Source organism: Rhineura floridana, chromosome 7 (genome assembly GCF_030035675.1).
Source record: "Rhineura floridana isolate rRhiFlo1 chromosome 7, rRhiFlo1.hap2, whole genome shotgun sequence".
NCBI lineage: Eukaryota > Metazoa > Chordata > Lepidosauria > Squamata > Rhineuridae > Rhineura > Rhineura floridana.
The window spans coordinates 125,562,869-125,587,228 of NC_084486.1; the positions used below are offsets into that span (position 1 = coordinate 125,562,869).

General features: G+C 41.7%; 1 protein-coding gene across 9 annotated transcripts in view; it reads left to right on the top strand.

Annotated features, from left to right (window-relative positions):
* The window catches only part of SCHIP1 (schwannomin interacting protein 1), a 133,241-nt gene that overhangs the window by 80,022 nt on the left and 28,859 nt on the right, over window positions 1–24,360 (top strand). For 4 of the 9 annotated variants that reach the window (XM_061637184.1, XM_061637180.1, XM_061637181.1 and 1 more), the window contains one exon: window positions 19,699–19,817. In XM_061637184.1, the coding sequence (XP_061493168.1) occupies window positions 19,699–19,817 (119 nt within the window). The other 5 variants (XM_061637182.1, XM_061637179.1, XM_061637185.1 and 2 more) reach the window with 3 other exon arrangements.

Sequence of the window (24,360 nt, forward strand, 5' to 3'; positions counted from 1 at the left end):
GCACTTCAAGAAGGATGCAGACAAACTGGAACGGGTTCAGAGGAGGGCAACAAAGATGATCAGGGGACTGGAAACAAAGCCCTGTGAGGAGAGACTGAAAGAACTCGGCATATTTAGCCTGGAGAAGAGAAGACTGAGGGGAGATATGATAGCACTCTTCAAGTACATGAAAGGTTGTCACATAGAGGAGGGCTGGGATCTCTTCTCGATCATCCCAGAGTGCAGGACACGGACTAATGGGCTCAAGTTACAGGAAGCCAGATTTTGACTGGACATCAGGAAAAACTTCCTAACTGTTAGAGCCATACGACAATGGAACCAATTTACCTAGAGAGGTAGTGGGTTCTCCAACACTGGAGGCATTCAAGAGGCAGCTGTATAGCCATCTGTCAGGAATGCTTTGGTTTGGATTCCTGCATTGAGCAAGGGATTGGACTCGATGGCCTTGTAGGCCCCTTCCAACTCTACTATTCTATGATTCTAACCCTATCTCACAGAGTTGTTGGGAAGACTCTATATACATGCACGCACGCACTGGAGATGTAAAAATACATAGACCCCGTATAATAGTTTATTGTCAAAATGAGTTGGTCATTGCAGAACATTTTTTTAAAAAAATAAAATCAGTATTAGTTTCCTACATAATAAATTCAGCAATACCTATGTAAGCCCTGCCTATGTGCTGTAAAAATAGAATTAGAGGGGGAGAGAAAGATTTACAACACAAACAATTCTTTGCTATGTTCACTCAAAAGTCTCATTAATTTACAGCACAATCCTAACCATGTCTACTCAAGTGTAAGTCCTATTGAATTCAATGGAGTTTCCTTGGGATATGTGGGATTAGCATTGCAGCTTTACTTCCAGAAAAGCAAGTATTGGATTAAAGCTTCATATTAGGAAAGTTTTCAAAACACTGCCATCTTCCGCAGCCTAGGAAAATTTATACTTGTTTGACTCCTGCACACAAGTGAGAAAAAATTACTTTTGGTATTGCTGAAAGGTATATACTTACTCAATTTATGAGATTTTCAGATTAATGGGAAAAACCAACAGTTTCTACCTTTGCAGTGGGGTCTAGGTACTGCCTGGAGGCCAAGAAATCCCTTGTCAATCACAACCCTGACTTTACTTACTGGCTACAAACCTGGAAGGGCAGGGTTAGAGCAGCCAGAAAGAGATCATTTCACAGAAATTGCAGGGGCAGTTGCTGATGTTTTGGTGTATATCTTGAGAACCAGACCACCTAGAAACTTAATATTTTATAAAATGAAAGCTGAGAGTCTGGAGATTAAGATGACTCACCCGGAGACCTGGAGAGGACCAAAAAAATCTAGAGTCTCCAGGTGAAAACTGGACACCTGGCAACCCTAACACACACACACACAATGTTGTATCATCTGCAGACTTGACTATCTCACTGCTCACACCTGATCCCAGATAATTTATGAATAAATTAAATAACCCTGTTCCCAGTGCATGCCTTTGCTCGCTTCCCTCTATTGTCAAAATTGGCTGTTTATTCCTAGTTGTGTCTTCCTGTTCTTTAACCAGTAATGACAATCTGACTTCTTATCATATTAGCTAAGTTTACTCCAGAGACTTTGTCAAGGGACTTTATCAAGCATTGGTCTTGAGGAGCAGTTCTCCAAAGCCTTGGAGCCAGATACCAGGTGACCCAATTTTCTGCCAAGTGGAGGGTGGGTGGCCCAGTGAGCACTGTGCACACAAACATACATGTGCTGCCACCCTTCCCTGAAATTCTTTTCACCTGGAAATTCTCCACCCTGTGGAAGTTCTGCCTCCACATGCACCAATCCTGTTCATCATAATGACAAGGATTTTACTTTTTTAATCTGAAGTTTATGAACTGTACATGAGCCAACTTAACTGTGAATGTTAACATTTTGTATTAACAAGCCATTGCATCTACCCTCACCACTGGTCATAGGAGTATGTTATGCAGGCTTCATCTCTGTTTGGCAGGAGTGGGAACCTTTGGCCCTCCAGATGTTGCTGAACTACAACTCCCATCAGCCCCAGCAAGCATGGCCAATGACCAGGGATAATAGGAGCTGTAGTTCAGCAACATCTGGAAGGCCAAAGGTTCCCCACGCCTGTTGTATGGCCAAGAGCCTCCACTCTCTAGGACATGCAAATGGCCTTCTCCAGTTTCATGGATATCCACTGTCTAAAACCCTTCTTAATGGTATTACCTTATGCTTTTTTCTGAATGAAAATATTCTCCTTAATGCCAAATTATTAGAGAAAGCTAATGATTTCAAAAAGGCAAATGCTCATGTATTTAGAGCAATGTATTTAGAAGCCATTCGTGATATATATAAAAAAAGAATCACTAAACTGCAGCCTTGAGCTCTAATACCCAGCTCCTTTTAGAGAACTGAGAAAGGATTATACATCTACTATTGTAGAAGTGTTCTGGGGGGTAAATCCCTTTACATTTAGGGAATCAGTTTGAAACCTTTTTTTTTTGTCAGTGGTGACTAATGCCTCACCCTCAAGATTAGATATTTATTAATACTGAATTCTCACCACCTCCACATACTCATTAATGCAGAATAACTACTGAGTCCTCGGTTCTGTAATTAAAACTGCTGATTGCAATCCCTACACATTAATCAGCACTAAATGAGCTCTAATATGACTCCTAATTATTCTTGCCCTCTTCTAACTTTGAATTCCTTAGGTAGTGATCTGGTTACCACCAGGGCAGATGCATCTATTTGAGGCATGGTTCTGCTGGCATGAGAGTCAGAATGACTTACTCACAAATATTGGTTTCAGATTGTGGGAGCTTTGCAGATCACTTGCCTATCAGTTCTGGAAGCAACCTGGAACTTTCCTTTTTCTTTGGAGGTGAAGCTGGTGGTGTTATATGCGAGTTTCATACCCATGCTGAATGTAGAGCTTAATGGCTTTTTAAAGGGGGGGGCAAATGTTTAAGAGCTTCTCTAAAATACTTTAGAAGATCCAGTGTGGTATAGTGGTTAGAGCAGTGGTTCCCAACCTGGGGGTTGGGAAGTCATCCCAGGAGGGTTGCAAAGAGCCAAGAGAATAATTATTAATTTAAAAAAGGAATTAAAAAATGAATGGCTGATCTGTGCGCCACCAACTTGCGAGCTTGCACTGCGTGTGCATGCAGCCTCTTCCGCCTCCCCTTCCTGCCAGCCAGCCAGCCAGCACAGTCAGTTTCTGCCACACAGAGAGCTGAGCAGCACTCAAGCAAGTGCATGAAGAAAAGGGGACAGCTGGGCTTATTTAAGCTCCAGCGCCTCTCTCCCCTCTTTCTGTCAGTAGCAGTGAGGGAAGATTGATTGAGCTGATTGGCTCTAGCTGTAGCAACAGAACCCAGGAAGAGTCTGCCTGACAAAAAAGTGACAGAACAAAATCCTGGAGTGTGCCCTCCACACACACACAAATACACACCTAGGCATTCATTAAAAACTCGCTGCATAGTTAACTTACAGTACAACGTGTACATGTCTATTCAGAAGTAAGTATCTTCATATTTAATGGGGCTTACTCCCAGCTTAATCAAATTGCAGTAATCAGATCAGAGTAAGATTCTGATGAAGCTTTGAAGCTATACTACTTTGGGTGGGGGTGACATGGGGTATACTGGTTAAAGGAAGTAAAAATTTATGTCTATAATACAAGGACTTAGGCTGAAATCCTAACCAGGTCTACTCAGAAATAAGTCCTATAGAATTCAGTGGAGCAACAGCCATATGAGGTAGGTCAGGCTGAGAGTTAGTGGCAGACCCATGGCAGTAAATGAGCAAAAAATGATGAAAATGGACTGCCTTCAAGTCGATCCCGACTTATGGTGACCGGTAAGCGGTATTCAGAAGTGGTTTACCATTGCCTTCCTCTGAGGCTGAGAGGCAGTGACTGGCCCAAGGTCACCCAGTGAGCTTCATGGCTGTGTGGGGATTTGAACCCTGGTCTTCTAGGTCATAGTCCAGCACCTTAACCACTACACCACACACCAAAATGATGAGTAAAGTAAATTTTAAAAAATATGAAATTGCATGTGCTCAGTGTATTTTTTTTGCTATTTATCAAGACTTTGAGAGCATTTTTATACATATTTTAAAATATGTTAAGTTGCCCAAATTCTGCTGTTTTTACTCTTAACTTGAGTTCTTAGCATAGTTTAGGATTGGCACTGGAGGAGAGCAGGTCTCTTGTGCCTTGAACAGCTGTGTGGCAGGCAGAAATTAAACAGAAATTAAATTAAGCCTTTTCTAGTATAGAAATACAATTGTGGGGGAAGCATCACCTGTTGACATTCTGTCTGTTAGACATATTATTATTATTGTCATAAGGCGTTTCCTGAGCCAAGTGCTGAAGAGGAGGTATTGTTGTATACAGGCGGAACACTTAAAACCGGAATCCACATGTCCTGGCATCAACCAGGTTCTGTTCATCACTCTGGGTGGTTTACTTTTATCTCCTTCCTTTCATTTCCTTCAAAACTTGTTAAAAGTTTATATTGCTGTAACCTGCCCTGGGACCTTCTGATGAAGAGCAGGTGATAAATACCATCATATTTGTTTTTGTGATGAATAAAAAGTGTCATTATTTAATGCTTCATTATGTATTTTTTCAATTAACAGAGACTAAAATTACAACAATAGCATGTGAGGGTCACCAAAAAATTTGAGGTTACAAAGTGGGTCCCGTACTCATAAAGGTTGGGAACCGCTGGGTTAGAGCATTGGATTAGGACCTGGGAGACCAGGGTTGAAACCCACACTCAGCCATGAAATTCACTGGGTGATCATGGGCCAGTCACTGCCTCTCAGGCTAATCTACCTCACAGGGTTGTTGTGAGGACAAAATGGGGAGGATAACTATGTACATCACCTTGAACTCCATGGAGGAGCAGTAGGATATAAATGTAACAAATACATAATAAGTTCCATGTCTATGTCTTCTTCTAGATCTAGCAAATTTATACAAAGTACCTCGAAACACAGAATTAATGCATATATTGTTTTGGTTCCTGTAGTAAAGCTTTCTGTTTTCCATCTCCAAAAAGTGTTTGTTCAGCCAGAGGTGGGTCCAGGATTTTGGCTGTGTTAGCCAATCTTTTGTTGATCTGGCTGTCTACCAGTTGCACTAGCATCAAACACAGCAAGAAGTTTCAGGCTTTGGACCAAGTGAACTGCATTTCCAAGATGTCATTCATAAAGGAACTTAAGTGGGCAAAAGTTGTTCCCGTGTCTGGGGCTTGTGCATTCCTCCCCTTCTATGCAGGGTTTTAAAGTTTGAGGTGCAGGATTATATTCAAGCTTTACAACTATTTTGTGCCTCCTTTCTTACTATTTCTTTTGAAATGTCCAAATCAACTGTCTAGAAGCCAGACTTTCTGTTCAGATAATGCTTTTTTATATACATTCAGCAGTTTTATGGATTTCCATGCCTAGGTTGTGCTGGGAAAATATTTTCCTAATTTGTAGCCACCATTGTAACTTTTTAGCCACCTGGTGACCCAGCAGTTTAATATGGATATGTGCTAAAGCAGGAGTCTCCAATCTTTTGGGGCCAGTTGGCACATCTGCAAACTGGAGAAAGTATTGTGGGCACCACACACATGCTTCAACCATGCGCACATACACCCCACTCTGAGGTAGCATTTAGGCTTGAAAAAGTATCTTAGCTTTTCTTCAAACCGTGTGTGTGTGTGTGTGTGTGTGTGTGTGTGTGTGTGTGTGTGTGTGTGTGTGTGTGTGTGTGTGTGAGAGAGAGAGAGAGAGAGAGAGAGAGAGAGAGAGAGAGAGAGAGAGAGAGACCGTCCGTCTGTCCGTCCATCCTGGAAGGTGCAGGTGGAGAAGCAACAGTAAAACCTTCCCAAGCTTAATTTCAGCAGGTACGAGTTCAGCTGAGGTTATCATACTTTGGACACATAATGAGAAGACAAGATTCACTAGAAAAGACAATAATGCTGGGGAAAACAGGAGTAGAAAAAGAAGAAGGCAAACAAGAGATGGATTGATTCCATAAAGGAAGCCACAGGCCTGAACTTACAAGAACTGAACAGGGTGGTTCATGACAGATGCTCTTGGAGGTCACTGATTCATAGGGTCGCCATAAGTCAAAATCGACTTGAGGGCACATAACAACAACTGTGGGCACTAGGGAAAATCTCTGAGGGTACATTTGTATTAAAGGAAATACGGCCAACATGTTTTTAGGAAAAAGGAGGAGGAATATGCTCTCCCACAAGCTGTTTTTGTGTAACCTAATTATATGCAAAAATTAGTTGTGTTATTTCTATGTTTTCCAAAAAAGATGAAAAAGGAAGGCACCAATTTGCATAAACTTTGTGTATGCTAATTTATATGTATAGATGCAAAAAGAGAAATAGTTACTATCATTTAAATAGAAATACTATAGTGGGGAAGACTGTGGCCAGGTGATCTATGTGCCTGCTCTGTCTGCTCTCCAGGTGCTAACTCTTGATGGACAACTTCAAAGCCCCTGCTCCTCCTTTATATGGTTTTTTATCTTTAAACTGGACAGCCCTTCAAAGAGAGGGCTCCTTCAAATGCAGGTCTGTTCGCCATAAAGTCAAACACATTGTCAGCCTAACTCTGTAAAATCAGACATGTAGTCAGCCATGTAAGAATAGTTATCCTCTGGAGATGTGAGGCAGGAAAGGTAAACACAGCATTATTACTTAGCTAGTGAAAGGACAGGGCCCTGCTCTTTCATGCATGCAAACACACACGTATCTCTGTTCCCCAGATCATATTAAGAAAAAAATGTAAAAATGCAACCACAGTCGGGGAAATGGCTGCCTGCTCACCCTGCCCTCCCCATGTACACCCTAGTACACACTAATCTTTCCCTATGTGATAGCATACCCGTGTACATGACCACATTAGCAGCCTATAAAGTGGAGATCTTAAGTACTGGGCATCCAAACTGTTGATGGATCAAGGGGTGAAAAACCAAGTAATGTGCATGTACATCTAAATCACACATGTTTATTTATTTATTTATTCCCACTCTGATCTCGCATGCTGTGAGGGGCATGCATTGGACCCTTTGATTCCTGACTATATTCTGTACTGTTTTACATTGACTTTGTAAGGCCGTTGCTGCCTCTTCTGTACTCATAGTATTCGAGGGGACGAGTTGTGTTAGTGAGTACAACAGTATTTTTCTGTGGCTGTGTAAGATGGTTTTAATGTCCTTGCTAAGCTGTCGGCAGTACCTACGTAAAAGACGAATTCCCTTGTAATGCAGGCATATTTAATTATGACTCATTTATCACTCCCACAGAGAAATGGGAAAAGCTTGCTTCCCACTAACATTGCCATCGTCTGCAGGAAAAGGGAGTGCATGAGTATTTTGAAGAGCTGTGAATGACATTGTGTGAACATTTTGTCACATTCCCAGCAGTAAAACTTGCAAACATGCTTTGTAAATCTGCACCCCTTTAAAGAATGGATATTTCTTTTGTTCGGCTGATAATTGGCTTTTAGTGTTATGGGGGGGTGGAGCAGGGGGAAAAAAAGGAAGAATTAATTTTAGTAACACTTGGAAATGACACACTGAGTCAACTGTGAGGATGGGTGCCATAAAAAAGTTAAGCATATTAACATAATTCCTGTGTGCAGAAACGTAATTACATAGAAGCCTTCTAGGAAAATAATTAAATTTAGCTAGGCTCATATATTAATGCATGCCTTTTTTAAAAACTTTTGAATGGTGCGTATTAGAGAGATCTTTTAAATAGCCTTGCGTTCTTACAGTTGCTGGTAAATTTGTTGTAGGGTCAAATCTTTTATTGGCATTTTATAGGAGATTTAGAGGTAGAATTTTAAAGGCAATTCTATAATCTCATAATCTTTCACAGCAGTTCTTGTTTCATTGGGGTGGGTCACGCAAATTGTCTTCCTTAATGTTTCATCCCCAAGAAATTTAGGCACTTATCCAATTCTGAAGCACTTACACATAGATACAAGTAGTCTCATCATCTTAAGTGCTTTTGTGGGAGGAAAGTGAAATTTAATAGCATACATTTGCAAAAGGGCCTTGGGAAGTACTGATGTCATTATGTAGTCTAGACAAAAAAGCCAAGGCAACACAGATGTTTTCACCTTGTGGCTCATCTGAAAATACTCTTGATAAAGCTATTTATCATCAACAATTGTAGGGTGTAGTACCTTATATATTTGCTGCTGTAGATCCTTAAGAATCAGAAAATCCAGGCAGAAGTGTTTTCCTTCATAGGTAGCACACGTATTCCTTATTATTGCTGTGTGTTTCCTTTGTTGGTGAGCAGGTGTGACTGATGAAATACCAGTAACATGGGGAAACAACGGGTGCATTTGAATGCCCAGGCAAGCGTTGGCCTCCTGCACCCCCCCTTCATCCTTCCGTGCAGCCCCAGAACTGAGTTCAGATGTGTTATTTATTTATTTCCAAGTTTGAAAATAGTTCAGCAAAAAGGGGGGAAACCCAGACAAATGGATTGGGGGGGGAGAGAGAGGGAGCAGGAAGCGAAGGGGCAGGAGGAGAAAGTTTAATATATAACATGTTTTGGACCTCTCAGGTCCTTCATCAGGGATTTTCAAATACACACGTTCAGTCTTTTGTTGTATTGTCTCCATTTTCCTTCTACTGATTGCAGACAAGAATAAAAATGTCTTTCATTTTAAAAATGAGGCCAACACAGCAAAGGCCCCAGTCCCTGTTATTTGCTAATGTCATGGCACTCACAATGGAACAGAGAGCAGGATTTCGGATGTTGATCATAAAGCTTGGGCAGTCTCAAAGAGGTGCAGGTGATCCTTCAGATAATCCACATCATAGGAACGTAGGAAACTGCCTTATACCAAGTCAGGTCCATCTAACTTAGTATCGTCTACACTGAAAGGCAGTGGCTGTCCAGGATTTAGGCAGAGGTCTCTCCCAGCCCTACCTGGAGATGTCAGAGACTGAATTCAGGGCCTTCTGCATGCAAAGCAGATCCTCTGCTATTGAGCGATGGCCCTTCCCCATTTAGAGCTTTGAATGCTAATATCAGCATCTTAAATTGGGTCCAGAGATGGAAAGGCAGCCAATTTACTGGTGTGATCAAATGTCTAGCTAGCTCCTAGCACTATTGGGGGGGGGAGAGATTAGTCATGAAACCACAACATGAAAAGTATACAGGCACTCTGTAAGAAAAGCAATCAAACCTAATGAACTAACACTTGGATTAATCGCAACATGGCACAGGTCCTTCCTCCACCCCCCAGTCCCTTGTGCTTTCAGGAGATGATCACTATCTTTTTTGTGGCAGGTGAGAAGGATTCCTGCTGGCGTTGATATGAAACATCTGATATAGTCATCCTTCCTGTCCAATACTGTTCTGATCTTTCATAAAAGTTAAGATTGCACAAAATCAAGAGAGACAAGGAGGGCTGGTATCAAGTTATCCACTATTACAAGATTAATGAATGACATAACTCCAAAGTGGCTGGTTGGTTGTATGGAAAGCCACACAGACTCCAGATGCAAAGTATGAGAGGCAGCAGGGAATGTGTGGGTTTCGCCTTTGAAGCGTGTGCTCATCTAGTGTCACTAAGTTCCCAGCATTCCTGAAATGTGCACCTGTCAGTGGAGCTTTGTCTCAATCTGAAAGTTGGAGTGTGCTTTTTCCATACAAAAGTTACACACACTCTCTCTATTTGTCTCTCTCTGCTGCTCAACACTTTGTGTTTGGCAGCAGCATTTCCAAGGTGAGGTGTAGTTTGAACTTCAAAAAATGCCCTGTACTACTTTATAGCAAAAATAGTGAGTTGCATCCAGTGGTATCAGTCAGCTGATGGTAAGGCTTCCATCAGGGGCACAGGGAGGAAAGCAGTTTTCAGTTATACCCCCTTCCCCCTGCCACAGCCCTCAGACCTTCCTAAATATGCTCTGGAAAGTCTCCCACCCACCCCAAACTGATTGGAGGGGCTGCGGTGGGGAGGGGAAATTGCCAAACACTGCTTCTCTCCCCACTCTGCTGTGTAATAGCTTTACTGTCAACTAAGCGATGCCATTGGATACAACCCAGTGATTTTAAGAGCTCCTGCTTTTTTTCTGAGCAAGTACCTGAAGCAGAAAAATGCCTTAGAGAGGATGTCTGTATATGTGTGCGAATAATTGTAAGCTGGAGTGATTCTAGGCAGGCTCCGTAACCATCTACTTGATTTTTGTTTGCTGCTGCTAATTAGCTAAATAACTATCTGTCAAGAAGATCTGCTCATCAAATTTTTAGGGGGGGGGGAAGAGCAAAAGAAAAGAGGCTGGGCATCTAAAAATCCCATCTCTGAAGCCACAATCAAAAGGGATCCTTTGGAGGGAGGACACAGGAAGCTGCCTTACACCACTTAATCCAAGGGTGATAAACCTCGAGCCCATGGGCCAACCTTGGCCTGCCTAGGGGTCTGATTTGGCCTATAAGGCCATTTTAGTGCATCCAGCACAATATTGCTTGATTTGACCAGCAGCAACTCTCCAGCATCCCAGGCATTAAAGGGTCTTTCCTGATATCTCACCGGGAAAGGGGGGGACCTCAGGCTTGGGTGCCAAATGAGGCCCTCCAGCTTTCTCTATATGGCTCTCAGGACTGTTTCTAGGACTTGCCTCCTCCCTAGCCACGCTCCCTTTCCCAAGGCCATCACCCTTCATCGCCCTTGCTTTACAATCTCCTTGAGTGTTTTTTGCATAGCTGGAAGGTGCCCTTCAACTCTGATCATGCTGGTTGCTTGCTTGGATGGAGGATAGACAGGGATATGCGAGTGTGTGTAGAAACTAGCCTATTTATACAAAACTAAAACTTACAGTTGTTGTTCTGCCCTCTGACCCTATTTTTTTACCTCTGGCCCCACTCACCTCAGGCATGCGGCTCCTACAAAATTGCCCAGAAGCACATGCAGTCCTCTGGCTGAACAAGGTTCCCCACCCCTGTATTACCTCATCCTTTTAACTGGAGATGGTGAATCTTTTGCATGCAAAGCAGGTGCTTTGCCACTGTGTGATGATGGGTCTTTCCTCAGGTGTGTTTTTGTGCATGAACCAGTGTGGCGTAGTGTTTAGAGTGTTGGACTATGACCTGGGAGACCAGGGTTCAATCCCCACATAGCTCACTGGATGACCTTGGGCCAGTCACTGCCTCTCAGCCTCAGAGGAAGGCAATGGTAAACCCCTCTGACTACCGCTTACCATGAAAACCTTCTTCATAGGGTTGCCATAAGTCAGAATCAACTTGAAGGCAGTCTGTTTCCATTTTCAGGCTGCATTGGACGCTTCGTGGAGTTGCCCTAGGTTTGGGCAACCTGGCACATGAGTGCTGCTTTTAGAAAGCGTGGCCTCTGAAGTTTCATTGCACGCGTATGGGTTCTTTGGTCCGCTGCTTATGACTGTAGGTATGAGGCCTTGATTTTTTAGAACATTCTGTTTTGAAAATAGCAGGGCTGTGCGTGCGTGTGTTTCTTGCTCTGGTGTAGTCTGCTAGGCAGGCCTCCATCTATTTTTAACCTGCCCTACCAGCGGCCAGAGGAAGATTGTTGCTTTCCTTGTGTAACTGGCGAAGAAGTGTAATCAGCTGGCTGCAACTCAAAGCCAGCCTTTACTTTATTAGGAGAGAGAGAGAAAAAAAGCAGCATACTTTGGAGTGGATTGTAGCTGCATACTTCAGAGGTAGGTGATAGCAGCTGGGGAGAAGATTATGCTCCTGACAGGTCCAAGCGTCAGCGAAGAAGAGATTTTTGACTGCAGAGAAATGATTTGCTCCTCCGCACCACAGTGAAAGAAATATGCACCGGGCAGTTTCACTGAATGAAAAAGAAGGCTGAAGTGTCTGATCTGGTTTTAAGTTGCCATCTGAAATTGCAGTTTTTAAGAATGAGCCATGTGAAAGGAGACTTGAAGCGTAGGATAAGTTATAGGCAGAAGAGAAAGTGACCTGTTTTGTTTTCTTTGGGTCTTTTAAGTTAAAAGAATGCATTTGGATAGTGATGGAATGGATGATATCATCACTGAAGTATCCACATTGGATATGGAGGGGAATTATAAAAAGGTAAGAGACAAAAAGGGCTCTTTTGTCTTGGGGCAATCACTGCTTTTGCAGAAGGGAAACAAATCAGAGCTATGCAGTTGCCAAAGAACAAAAAAAAGGCACTCGCAAACCATCCTTGAGGGCTGCAAAAATCAATGTGCATGTTCATGATAGTGTCTCTTTATTTTGCTATATAATGTCATTTGTTGTCATGATCAACATTTACACCAACTTTCTGTTTTAGTTCAGAATATTGCATTCTTTGTGCCTTTTTGTTTTGCTATATAAACATTTCAGCTGTCAGCTTTATGGAGCGATTAAAATCAGGTGCTGGAAAAGTGTTAAGGTGATTTGTAGGCAATGCTGTTTTGATAAATATTTGAAACTTGTGTGGTCTTTCTTTTTCTCATCTGTCTCCCTCCCCCCCTCCCCATTGAGTAGAAACTTCTGAAATTGGACAGTACAGTAAGTTTACCAGGGCGTGGAGGGTTTATATAAACTGCTACATTGGCATGCCTTTAAAAAGCATGCCAGCTGTGATAGGGAACTTTAAATATAGTAATTGTCTACGTCTGGTAATAACATACTTAAAAATAACTTTAGTTGCATGGCTGAGGTCTTGACATCAAATTACAAGTATATGCTTGTCCTTATCCTTAGAGTGTCGAAAAAGTTGCACTGTTTATATTTTTCTTCTTTTGATCAGTACTTGTTGCCTGAGAATCTGTGAAATAGTTCTGATGGATGGGTTACTGACTGCACAGGTTTCCCTATGGAGGGAATTTGATGCATTTTACTCAGTGGAGGCTGATCCATTAGGGCAAATGGGGCACCGTCCCACCAACCTCTGTCTTGATTCTTCCCAGCGCTCCTGCCTCCTTGCTTACAACCAGTCCAGAGAGTCGCCCTGGCTGTCTGCTTCCTCCTCCCTACTCTCAGTTTTTCCCACATAGAACTCAGCAGGGACAAGGATAGTGACGAAAGTAGAATAAGTTCGTTCTACCTTCATGTCATCATACATTGGACACATAATGAGAAGACATGATTCGCTAGAAAAGACAATAATGCTGGGAAAGACAGAAGGGAGTAGAAAAAGAGGAAGGCAAACAAGAGATGGATTGATTCCATCAAGGAAGCCACAGACCTGAACTTACAAGATCTGAACAGGGTGGTTTATAACAGATGCTATTGGAGAGATCGCTGACTCATAGGGTCACCATAAGTTGTAATCGACTTGAAGGCACATAACAAACCTGTCATTGGCTCTGGCTCTGGCTACTTCTGGCCTCCCTGCCTTCTGCTCTGCTAGTCCCAGTGGGCACCAGCCACCACTGAATTTGCTTTCTACTACCTATCTTGGCACAGAGAGGTAAGTGGCGGTAATGCAGCCGAAGCTCTGCTCACAGCCGGAGTTCGATTCCAACGAAAGGAGGAAGTCGAATCTCCGGTAAAAGGGGTCAAGGTCCACTCAGCCTTCCACCCATCTGTGGTCGGTAAAATGAGTACCCGGCATATGCTGGGGAGTAAAGAAAGGCCGGGGAAGGAACTGGCAATCTCACCCCATATAAACGGTCTGCCTAGTAAATGTCGCAAGACATCACCCTAAGAGTTGGAAACGACTCGCACTATAAGTGCGAGGACACATTTACCTTTTTTACCTATCTTGTTGGATTCAAGGATGTTTTGTTGTTTATTTAGTTAGTTATGCAACTGTACGGCTTAATCATGGAAGGCTAATAATACCTAGCTTGTGTGCTATGGAGCCTGTAGTACAGTTTGGGAGAGGCCATAATCCCAGGTGCAAAGCATATAGCTTGCACGCAGAAGGTCCCAAGTTCAGTCCTTGACATCTTTCCCAGAATAAGTGGGAAAGATCCAAGACCCTGGAAAGTGCTGCTAGTCAGAACAGGCAAGGTTTGGTCAGATGGACTAACGATCTGGCTGACTATAAGGCGGCTTTATATTTTCACAGTTGGAGAACTTCAACCTGCTAGCTTTACAAATTTGCAATACTGGGGTCAGTTTTTAAAAAAAACATATTCCATGCAGGGTTGGGAAAAGGTCACAAACTCTGATGCTGGTGTTTGAGAGTGTTAGTGTTTTTCATCTCACTCCTTAGCTGGTACCTAAAATAGCTGGTTTTAGCTCCTTAAAAAATTGACCCTGGAGCCTAGATATTTGAAATACTAGTTAAAGTGCAATTTTGCTGCCTTTGAATTTACTTCATATTACCACTGTGAATGTCCACCATTAACACATAAAATTCATTTATTGGTAAAATCTGGAATAAAATGTGCTTTAAAAGGGTCAATAAAATTATCCTCTGATGTGTTATTGCCGCTGGGTGAGCAATCAGCTAATGATCCCACGAGCTTTTTGTGATGCTAAGGCTAGAGAAAATAATGAGAATAAGTCAGCAGCATTTCTGAAACACCATAAAAAGCAGCAATAAAACAGAGATGCTGCAATGCTTATACAGTAAGGATTGTTTGAAGCACACCAAGGGGGGCCAGATCAAGAAACGTTCTTGGAAATAGAGTGCCACATCTGGAGATTTCCTCACCCCAGGTTAGCTCAACACTAGGTGCTTTTCCCTATCAAGGCAGCAAATCGTGCTCGGTTAATTTGTTCTTTCTGTTTAGAATTTGATTTCTCAACTGTTTTGAAGAGAACAGTTGTGTTCACCAGACCTACTGAGGATAGGGAAAGTAGGAATGGATCTATAGGAAACTAGGGATAGATTAATCATTTGTGCTAGTAAGGCATACTAGGTAGAACAGAGATGGCCAAAATATGATGTCCTCCAAATGTTTTTGGACTACAGCTCCCATCAGCATGGCCAATGATCAGAGATGGAGGGAGTTGTAGTCCAACAACATCTAGTCAACATCAAATAATATAATTTTAAAACATTATGAGGCAAGTGATTGTTTATACCATTGTCCAGTTAAATAGACAAGCGGGTATAGTTTTTAGACTGGGGTAGCCAACCTGGTGCCCCCCAGATGTTGTTGGACTACAACTCCTATCAGCCCCAACCAGCATGGCCCAGTAGCCTGAAGGACACCATGCTGGCTATGCCTGAAGTAGAATGTTGGACTTCAGATATGGGAAATGCAGGTTTAAATCTCTGTTTGGCTTATGCACTGAATGGCTTTGGGCAAGGCACTGACCTTCTGCCTAGCCCACCTTACAGGTTGATTTGAAGCTAAAATGCTGCTCTGAGCTTCCATACATTTAATTAACCATTCCAGGCAACTCTAAAATACCAAACTCGTTAAGGTATCTGTGGTCAAGTCTCTGGGCCAATTCAAATGTAATTTCAAGCTATGATTTGGCATTACATAAGCAAACCAACCCAGAACTTCTGGTTACATCTTCCCACAGGAAAGCCACCAAGTCTTTTAGTGGATAAAGAGAAGAACTTTCAAATGTTTAGGAAGCGGGGGAGAGGGCATTATTAAGAAGTACATAAACATCCTGTGAAACAACCTCGCAGTATATAATATTTGCCAGCAGACTTATAAGCCTGATATAATAGCTAGCGCTAACTTGTTTTTAGATGAGTTAGCCAGCTTCCTTAATGTTGTTTAGCTGCCAAAGTTAAAAGCATAAACCCCAAGTTTCCAATATGCAGGTGCAATATTTGGCTTTTTAATGGGTTGGAAAGTCTTGGTGACCTCCACTACCACATAGTGAAAAATAAAACCAACATTATTGGCCCATAAATGTATATATACTTCCCTTTTTAAAAAATAGAAAATCGTTTTATGCATTTATTTTTTAATAATTCTCCAGTGGTTTGCTGTGAATTTTTGCTGTAGCCACATGGCTGCATTTTTGCCTGCCAGTTTATAATGATGATAATTATGCCAGTTTCTGCTGTCACATTAGTTAATGTGTTAACTGTGTCATTGCTGTGCCACTTGTATTTGCGTCATCTTCACAATTTAATTGTCCTCATATTGCAGGTAAAATGTGGCTACCTTAAGTACTACTGCCAATGCACTGATGCAGACTGACAGATCGAATGCATTGATGTGCAAGTACTTACAAGTATATATAGCCTAAAATACATGGGCCTAAAATTGCGCACACTCTTTTAACCTCTATAAACAGAAAAAGTGTGATGGCTTCAATAGGGATAAACAGATCGGTCCGTTTCTGGTTTTTGTCAGTTCCCCATGTGTTCATAAATTCATTCCATCCCATTCCAGATCAATCTGCAATTTAAAAACACAGGGTTATATCCAACATTGTGCAAGAGGATTTCCTTTTCCTCTCCTCTACCCATGAGCCCCCAAACTCTGCTCCAAAGGATCCCTCAACCCTCAGGAGAGAGGAGGGGGAGTGCTATTTTGCAAGTGGAATGGCAGTAATGAATACAACAAACACATTATTTTTGGATTTTTTACATAAATATGCACTTTACTCTAAAATAATACTTTTGTATGCATTTTATCCCAAAATATGCAATTTTATGTGCATTTGGCATGTTTTCCAAAGTTCTAAGAAGTGCAAAAACTGAAATTTCATTCCAATCTATGTATTTAATCCAGGAAGTGTCAATCACGTCAATTTGCTTTAAAAATGTGGACCAAACTAAAGCATCCCATGCTCTGGCTTTGAACATGCAACCGTAGTCAATATTTGTGTTTTAAACTTCTGTATACAATGTTTAGGAAATTTGTGGATTTCATACTGAGACTTGTAATGAAGCATTGTTATATAGCTGAGATCTGCAATGGGTAGCAGATTCTGTAAAGTAGCACTTGACACATCTACTGATTAATAATGTGGTTTTTTAAATATTGCATGTGTACATGAATAAAAGTGTTTTTAAAAAGGCCTGGCCAACGTAATGCTGAGATGATAAAATTAGCTCCTACCGTGGACATGGGAGTTGAGGAAAACTCTTTGTTAAGGAAGGAACTCATAGGATATTGCGCAGAGTGCTAGCCATAATTACCTCTTTTTACGGTATTTAGCTCACTAGCTCAGTGGTAGAGTATCTGCTTTGTATACAGAAGGTCCCCAGTTCAATCTCTGATATTTTCAGGTAGGGCTAGGAGGGTTCCCTGCCTGAAACCCTGAAAAGCCACTGCCAGTCAGTGTAGACATTACTGAGCCAAGTGGACCAATGGTCCGCCTCAGTATAAGGCATGTTCCTATGTTAGTCTGTGAGGACCATTGCTTATGTAAGACAAAAGAGCTCTACTTACATACAAGAGGAAGTTATCAGCAGGTTGGAGAAACTACAAGGCTTGCAGATGTACAAAACCCTTTAGAAAGAAATTCGTGGAGGATGAGGACAACAAGAACAGTCTATGAGGATTGCGTTTGTTGGCCTTATAATGCTGACTGTCTGTTTGGGGGAGAGGGGGTGGAAATCTGGGTGCATGGAGTGGCTGGAATCTGACAAAGGAACACTCCACAGTACATTTTGCTGCTTGTAGTTGACTTGATGTTACCTCTAGGTCTTTGTGTTTTGGCAATGTCATAGTTTCTTCCTACGTGAATGTCTCCACGTCTTACTTTTTTTTCAAGGTTCATAAAACAGAGGTGCAGATGGAAGCATCTTCAGTAGCATATAAGAGACTGTATGGAAAACAAAATCTGATGAGGGAATCCCCGGAGATTTCTTTTCAGTTACAGCAGTGCTTGTGGCAAAGTGAAAATAAATATACCAGTTTATTAAGTTCAGCCAGTGCGCTCTTAAGGATATTTTTTTTCTCATGTTGCAGTTTGTTTGCCACTGCACGTTTTGAGACAGAAAAGCTTTATACTAGATGCATGATGCTCCGTGCATTGCCATTGATGTTTTTTGTGTTCAGTTAGCGATCACATCTATGGGTGATCGATCACTAATTAGTACAGCTAATGGTGATGCTATTCAAAATCACTAGGCAAGCAGAATTCATTGAAGCTGAGAGATCATTATAATTGCTTCAAATCAGACAGTGTGGTGTCAGTTTCCAGCTTGAACAAAGTATGAATTAAAAGCTATTACTCCTTAGGTTGAATTAATATAGGGAACCTTTTTTCCTGTTGAGGGGCACATTTCCTCGTGGGTAAGCTATCAACCGTATGCCTGGGGTGGATGAGGCCATAGCCAAAAGTGGGTGACCACCCCTGTTCTCACTCTGACACCCCCTTTTCTCTTTTTCCATCTTTTTCCCCACTCTGCGATTCTTGCCAGAGATCTGAACTGATCCACTTGTAAAGGACTTCCCCTACCCCTCCTCACACGCTTCCTTTCTGGGGGTGGAAGGTTGTTAATTTTGATTCTCTGTTTGTCATTTTTCCAGTCTTAAATTCAGTTCTCTGCATTTCTGCAGCAATTTGTGATTTAAAAAAATTCTCATGAAAATTCTTTAGTGGTTTTTACTAAGGTACACATCTTAGAGAGAAAAAGACAAATAATTGGCTGTTAGAACAAATTAAACCAGAACTATCACTAGAAGCTGAAATGATGAAACTGAGGTTATCATACTTTGGACATATCATGAGAAGACATGATTCACTAGAAAAGACCATAATGCTGGGAAAAACAGAAGGGAGTAGAAAAAGAGGAAGGCCAAAGAAGAGATGGATTGATTCCATAAAGGAAGCCACAGACCTGAACTTACAAGATCTGAACAGGGTGGTTTATAACAGATGCTCTTGGAGGTTGCTGATTCATACCGTCGCCATACGTTGTAATCAACTTGAAGGCACATGAGAACAACAACACACATCTTAGCAAGCAGTTTCCCATAATTTAATGTATTTTTGAATGCTATTTTCACTAATACATACTTTTTATGCACATTTTTACCTAATATATGCATTTTTGTAAACATTGCCTTGTTGGAAAACTGCATCACAAAATTCAGATGTGAATTTTGAAGGATGGCTGTGCTTTGGTTCTTATATTGTTTCATAAAGTGCAAATTTGATAGATTCGGCTTTAAACATGAACGGAATCAAAAATTTCCCCGTCCCTACCTCCTTCCATCCACTTTGGTTTTTATCCCTTCCAGGCTCCTCCCAGCCCCCCACGTACGCACCAAATCGGGTGCTCTGGGGCATCCTCCAAATGTGAATATCAAATGAGAAAAACAAGAACTGAAGGGGGCTTGAAGGAGTCATCTCTGACACTGAAAGATGTAGCAAGAAAGGTAGTTATTTATTGGACCGTTCATGGGCTACTTGGTGTTTCAGTAAGTTGGTTAAAAAAAATAGCCCTTGCTTTAACATAGCTTTTTCCAACATAGTGCTCACCAGCTGTTTTAGATTACAACTCCTATCGTCCCGTATCATTGTTCATGCTGGCTGGGGTGATGGGAGTTGTAGTCCAAAATGTCTGGAGGGTGCCATGTTGAGGAAGGTTTCTTTATCATAATGTTACAATCATGATCAACTATAGTGACAAAAAAGTCTGAGACAAACATTCCAACATGTATTTTATATTTGAAGGGAACTGAGGGAGTACATACCTTGCCGGGTAAATGTAATGGCTCTATACCTGCTCATCTTAAATTATAGCATTGTGAGTACTAATATGTTGGATTAGCTATTTACAGGAATGTGGTTTGCTGTCAGTGGGTTGGTGATAATTGTTTTTTTCTGCATATTCTCTTTTTTTTTAGGCTCAAAAAAATGAGAGGGAGTCTATCAGGCAAAAACTGGCACTTGGAAGTTTCTTTGATGATGGCCCAGGAATTTATACCAGCTGTAGTAAAAGTGGAAAGCCAAGCCTTTCTTCTCGGTGAGTGAAAGCGACATTGTAAATGTTTTTCATTGCAATGGCTTCCATGTGGCATAATATCAGGGAGATTTTAACCATGTGTAAAGCTAAAGTCCAGGCTTTTGAGAATGCATGATTATATTCTACGTTCCGTCCATTAATGATTTAACTACAAAGAGAAACGCCTTAGCTGCCTGAGAACCATTTTCTAAGCTTCTCATTCTTCTTTCTTCTCATTCTTGAGGCATTTGTTTGCCATAGTACTTTGCATTTCCACAGTTCTATGTGAACGTCATGCTTGCTTCCACTTTTGTAAATGTCAGTCATTTCTTTTTCCAGAACTTCATTCTGTATTTCTTTCATACGTGTTAAAAAATGTATGATTTAATATTCTTTTCCATAAGCCGTCTCAAACTTAGCAGAGGTGAAGAGATAAATATTTAAAGAAATGTCAGTAATGTCTATAGTGAATAATTTCTTCAACATCTTAAAGCTTTTAAAAGCGTTCAGGATACTATTTTACTTATCAGTGTTGTTTAAAAACCTTTGAAGTCAACATTGGGTTACACATTTTGCACCTCTTAGAAAAAGGACTTTATTTGGATATATATTTGATATTCCAGTGGATAACCTAGATACTTTCCATTTGTTTTAATCGTATTTTTAGTGGTGTGCCACTTTTTACTGTACTATTGCATGATTGGTAGCCTTTGGCTAAGCAATAAAGATTTGCATTTGGTGGAAGATGCAAAATTTCAAGTATATTGATAAAGAAATAGGATTTTTTTTGGTCCTGTTTCACAGTACAAAGAAAGTTAATTCTGTCTGCCAGCCTTATGGTAATAGCAGTTTGTTTGTGATCTGGCAAATCTTATATTTGTGTGCCATGGGGATTGATCTCATACAAAATAATTCCTTTTGTATTGTCCATTTGGTATAATACCAGGAATTCTGAGTCTTGAGTTGGGAACCTCATGGCTGACGGCCAGACTATGAATTGATTGCAAGGGTACTTTGAGAGTAAAGATATTGCACTTTTAGGGTAAAGTTGCTTTCCACTGCACTGCAGCAATCTTGATGCCCCATCCACATCTGCTGTAGTCCCCAGTGAGGTGTTCAGTAAAACATCTGCTGCAACTTCTTGGGATCGGTTTCAGTTGATGCAACTTGATGACATGGACAAAGTGCTTGCGACAATGCAGCCAGCAATGTGTCCTCTGAACCCTTACCCTTTTGGCTTATTAAAGCTTGCCAAGGCGGGTTGACCGAGTGGATCCAGGGTGTGGTCAGTGTGTCTTTGCGGGAGGGAGTGGTTCCAGCCACCCTGAAAGAGGCGGTGATCCGACCGCTCCTGAAAAAACCCACTCTGGACCCATTAGTTTGTGACAACTACTGCCCGGTCGCAAATACCCTCTTTTAGGAAGATGATTGAGAGGCTGGTGACGCAGCAAAGTACTCTTGGATGAAACAGATTATCTTGACCCATTCCAATCTGGGTTCAGGCCGGTTATGGGACTGAATCAGTATTGGTCGCCCTGGTGGATCATCTTTATCGGGAGAAAGACAGGAGGAATGTGACCCTATTATTCTTATTTATCTCTCGGCGGCTTTTGATACCATTGAGCATGGTATCCTTCTGAGCCGACTTAGTGAGATGGGTATCAGAGACACTGTTTTACAGTGGTTCTGATCCTACCTCCAGGGTCGTTTTCAAAGAATAGCATTGGGTGATTGTCTTTCGGCCCCCTGGCAGTTATGCTGTGGGGTGCCGCAGGGTACCATCTTGTCCCCCATGCTGTTTAACATCTATTTGAAGCCTTTGGGAGCGGTCATCAGGAGATTTAGGGCAAGGTGTCAGCAGTATGCTGACGATACCCAGCTCTATTTCTCTGTAACATCTGAATCAGGAGAGGCCGTGCAAGTCCTGGGCCACTGCCTGGACTCTGTGGTGGGCTGGATGAGGGCCAGTAAACTGAGTCTGAATCGTAGTAAGATGCGGACACTGTGGGTTGGTGGTTCCCAAGTTCAGATAATTGGTCAGTTGTCTGCTTTGGATGAGGTTGGGCTCCCTCTGAAAGAGCAGGTCCATAGTCTGGGGGTGCTCTTGGATCCAACTTTCTCGCTAGAGGCCCAGGTGACCTCAGTGGCTAGGAGTGCCTTTTACCAGCTGTGGCTGGTAAGACAGCTGCAGCCATTTCTGGAATGGGAAGAGCTGACCACTGTTGTCCATGCACTGGTAACTTCCAGGCTGTATTACTGTAATGTGCACTATGTGGGGCTGCCCTTCAAATTGGTTCGGAAGCTGCAGCTGGTGCAAAATGTAGCGGTGAGTCTGCTCACTGGGGCAGGGTATCGCCAACATGTCACCCTGTTGATGAAAGAATTGCTACCTATTAGCTACCAGGCTAAGTTCAAGGTTCTAGTTTTAGTGTACAAAGCCCTATACAGCTTGGGACCAGGATACCTGAAAGACCTTCTTATCCCTTATATACCCAGTCAGTCACTGCACTCTGCAGGTGAGGGCCTCCTGCAGATACCATCTTATCAGGAGGTCCGTTTTGCACAACATAAAAAATGGACCTTCAGCGTAGTGGCACCTACCATTTGGAATTCCCTCCCCTTAAAAATATTAGACAGGCATCATCTCTGTTATCTTTTTGGCATCTGCTGAAGACCTTCGTCTTTCAACAAGCCTTTTAAGACCTTATCCCTGTCTCCGTCTGTGTTGGAATTGCTTTTTAATATGTTTTTAAAGCTTTTTAAAAATATACTTTTGAAGTTGTTTTGTTTTAATATGATTTTAAGGATGTTTTGTATTAATATATTTTAAAGTCTGCTTTTATGATGTTTTAATGTGTTTTTAGTGCTTTTGTTTGCCACTACTGGGCAGAAGGCAGGGATATTAATCTAATAAATAAATAAAATGACAGTTAAACATCTGGATATGGGGTATGCCAAAATCCTGTACAGCTGGGATGCATGTTCCAGTTACAGTACGCTATTTGACGGGGGTACTAAATCCTTCCATCACCACAGTTCCCTCCCCACCTCCAAAAAAGCCACCCTCTGATTACATGCTCTTTTGTCCCAGATTCTGATCTTAGTGCCTCACCAGGAGAAAACCAGCTTAGGGAGAGACAGTTCTGGGAGGAACAGTTCAGCACCCCTTTGCTTGAGTACCCATGCAATTTTTTTAATTACCCCACAGCATTCAGCAGCAACCCAATTCTGATATATACGTGTGGCTCCTGCTGAGTGAGCTGCATAGGGTTGCTTTTTGTCAGGCCTAAAGTCCTGTTGAAAAACAGAAGGGAATGGGGAGGGGGGGTCATTGGCCTCTGCATTTGCCACGACTAGTATAACTGACTGAGCAATAGAGCAGTATCTTCTGGCTGTTAGACTCCAGGCTCCATTTTTCATCTCAAGCTCCCACCACCACCACTGATCTCCCAGGACCTTGGAGTGACAGACACAGCTTCCCAAACTAGATATGGACAGAGCCACCCAAAACCCAAGCCTAGCCCTGACATGTAGTTTATTTCAGAATGAATTATATATTCTTCAGGAAGATATGAAGGGATTTCATACTTCCTGAGAAGATGATAGCTAATGGTAAACATAATTCTGCCTTGCTACATGTGGATCCATCTTGAAAATTGGCCACCTCACAACTGAGATTTGAGCACTGCCTTTTTATGTTGATGTGAATGTTCTTTTCTTTATTGCGTGTGAGCTACACTAGGCAAATAATACTGGCCAAATTTTTCTTTCTTAAATTGGAACAAAGAGAAGCAGGAAAAATCCATTTCAAAATCCATTTTAAGGGATTTATCTTTTAAGCTGAGTCAGCCTGGTCGTATTAAAGGTATTTCTCTTGACAGTGTTGTAAAACTCTGAATAGTATACACATAACATGGACAAATGCCCCAGTGGCTGTCAATGCTTTAATGGTAACCCAAATTTTATACAGGCATAATAAACAAAGTATGAATGGTCAGGCCTGATAAAAAATATTTTTAACATAAATGTAGAAACCAAAAGCACCTCTGTATGCAATGGTGAGTGGATACTGCCCACCAGAGGCTCATCAAAATATACAGTCTCAGTTTATCATTGGTTGCTCCTATTTAGTTAAGCAAGCAATGCATTCTGGGAGGATTAAGGATAAGAGTTCTTCAACATCCTGTTCTCCATTTCTGAGGCCCAGAGAGCATTCCCGAATGGGTGGCATCCCCTAGTCGGTAAATAGGAGGTAGATAATAAGAAGAACTGGACTTACTGTCCCCACTCTCCCACAGACCTGATACTCAGCTCCCCACTTTTCTCATGGGATGCAGGCTTAATCAAAGTGGGGTTTTTCTGGTAAACATTTATTTGTATTTATTTATTTAACAAAATGTATATACTGGTTGATTGTAAGAAAACCTCTAAGTGATTTACGAGAAACATTAAAATTATCAATAAAAACAGTTAAAAACAAGCAACTAACAACTTTTAAAATCTAAAAAGACAATTAAAACAGTAGCAAACTAAAAAGTGATTAAAGTGCATCAACATCTCTGGA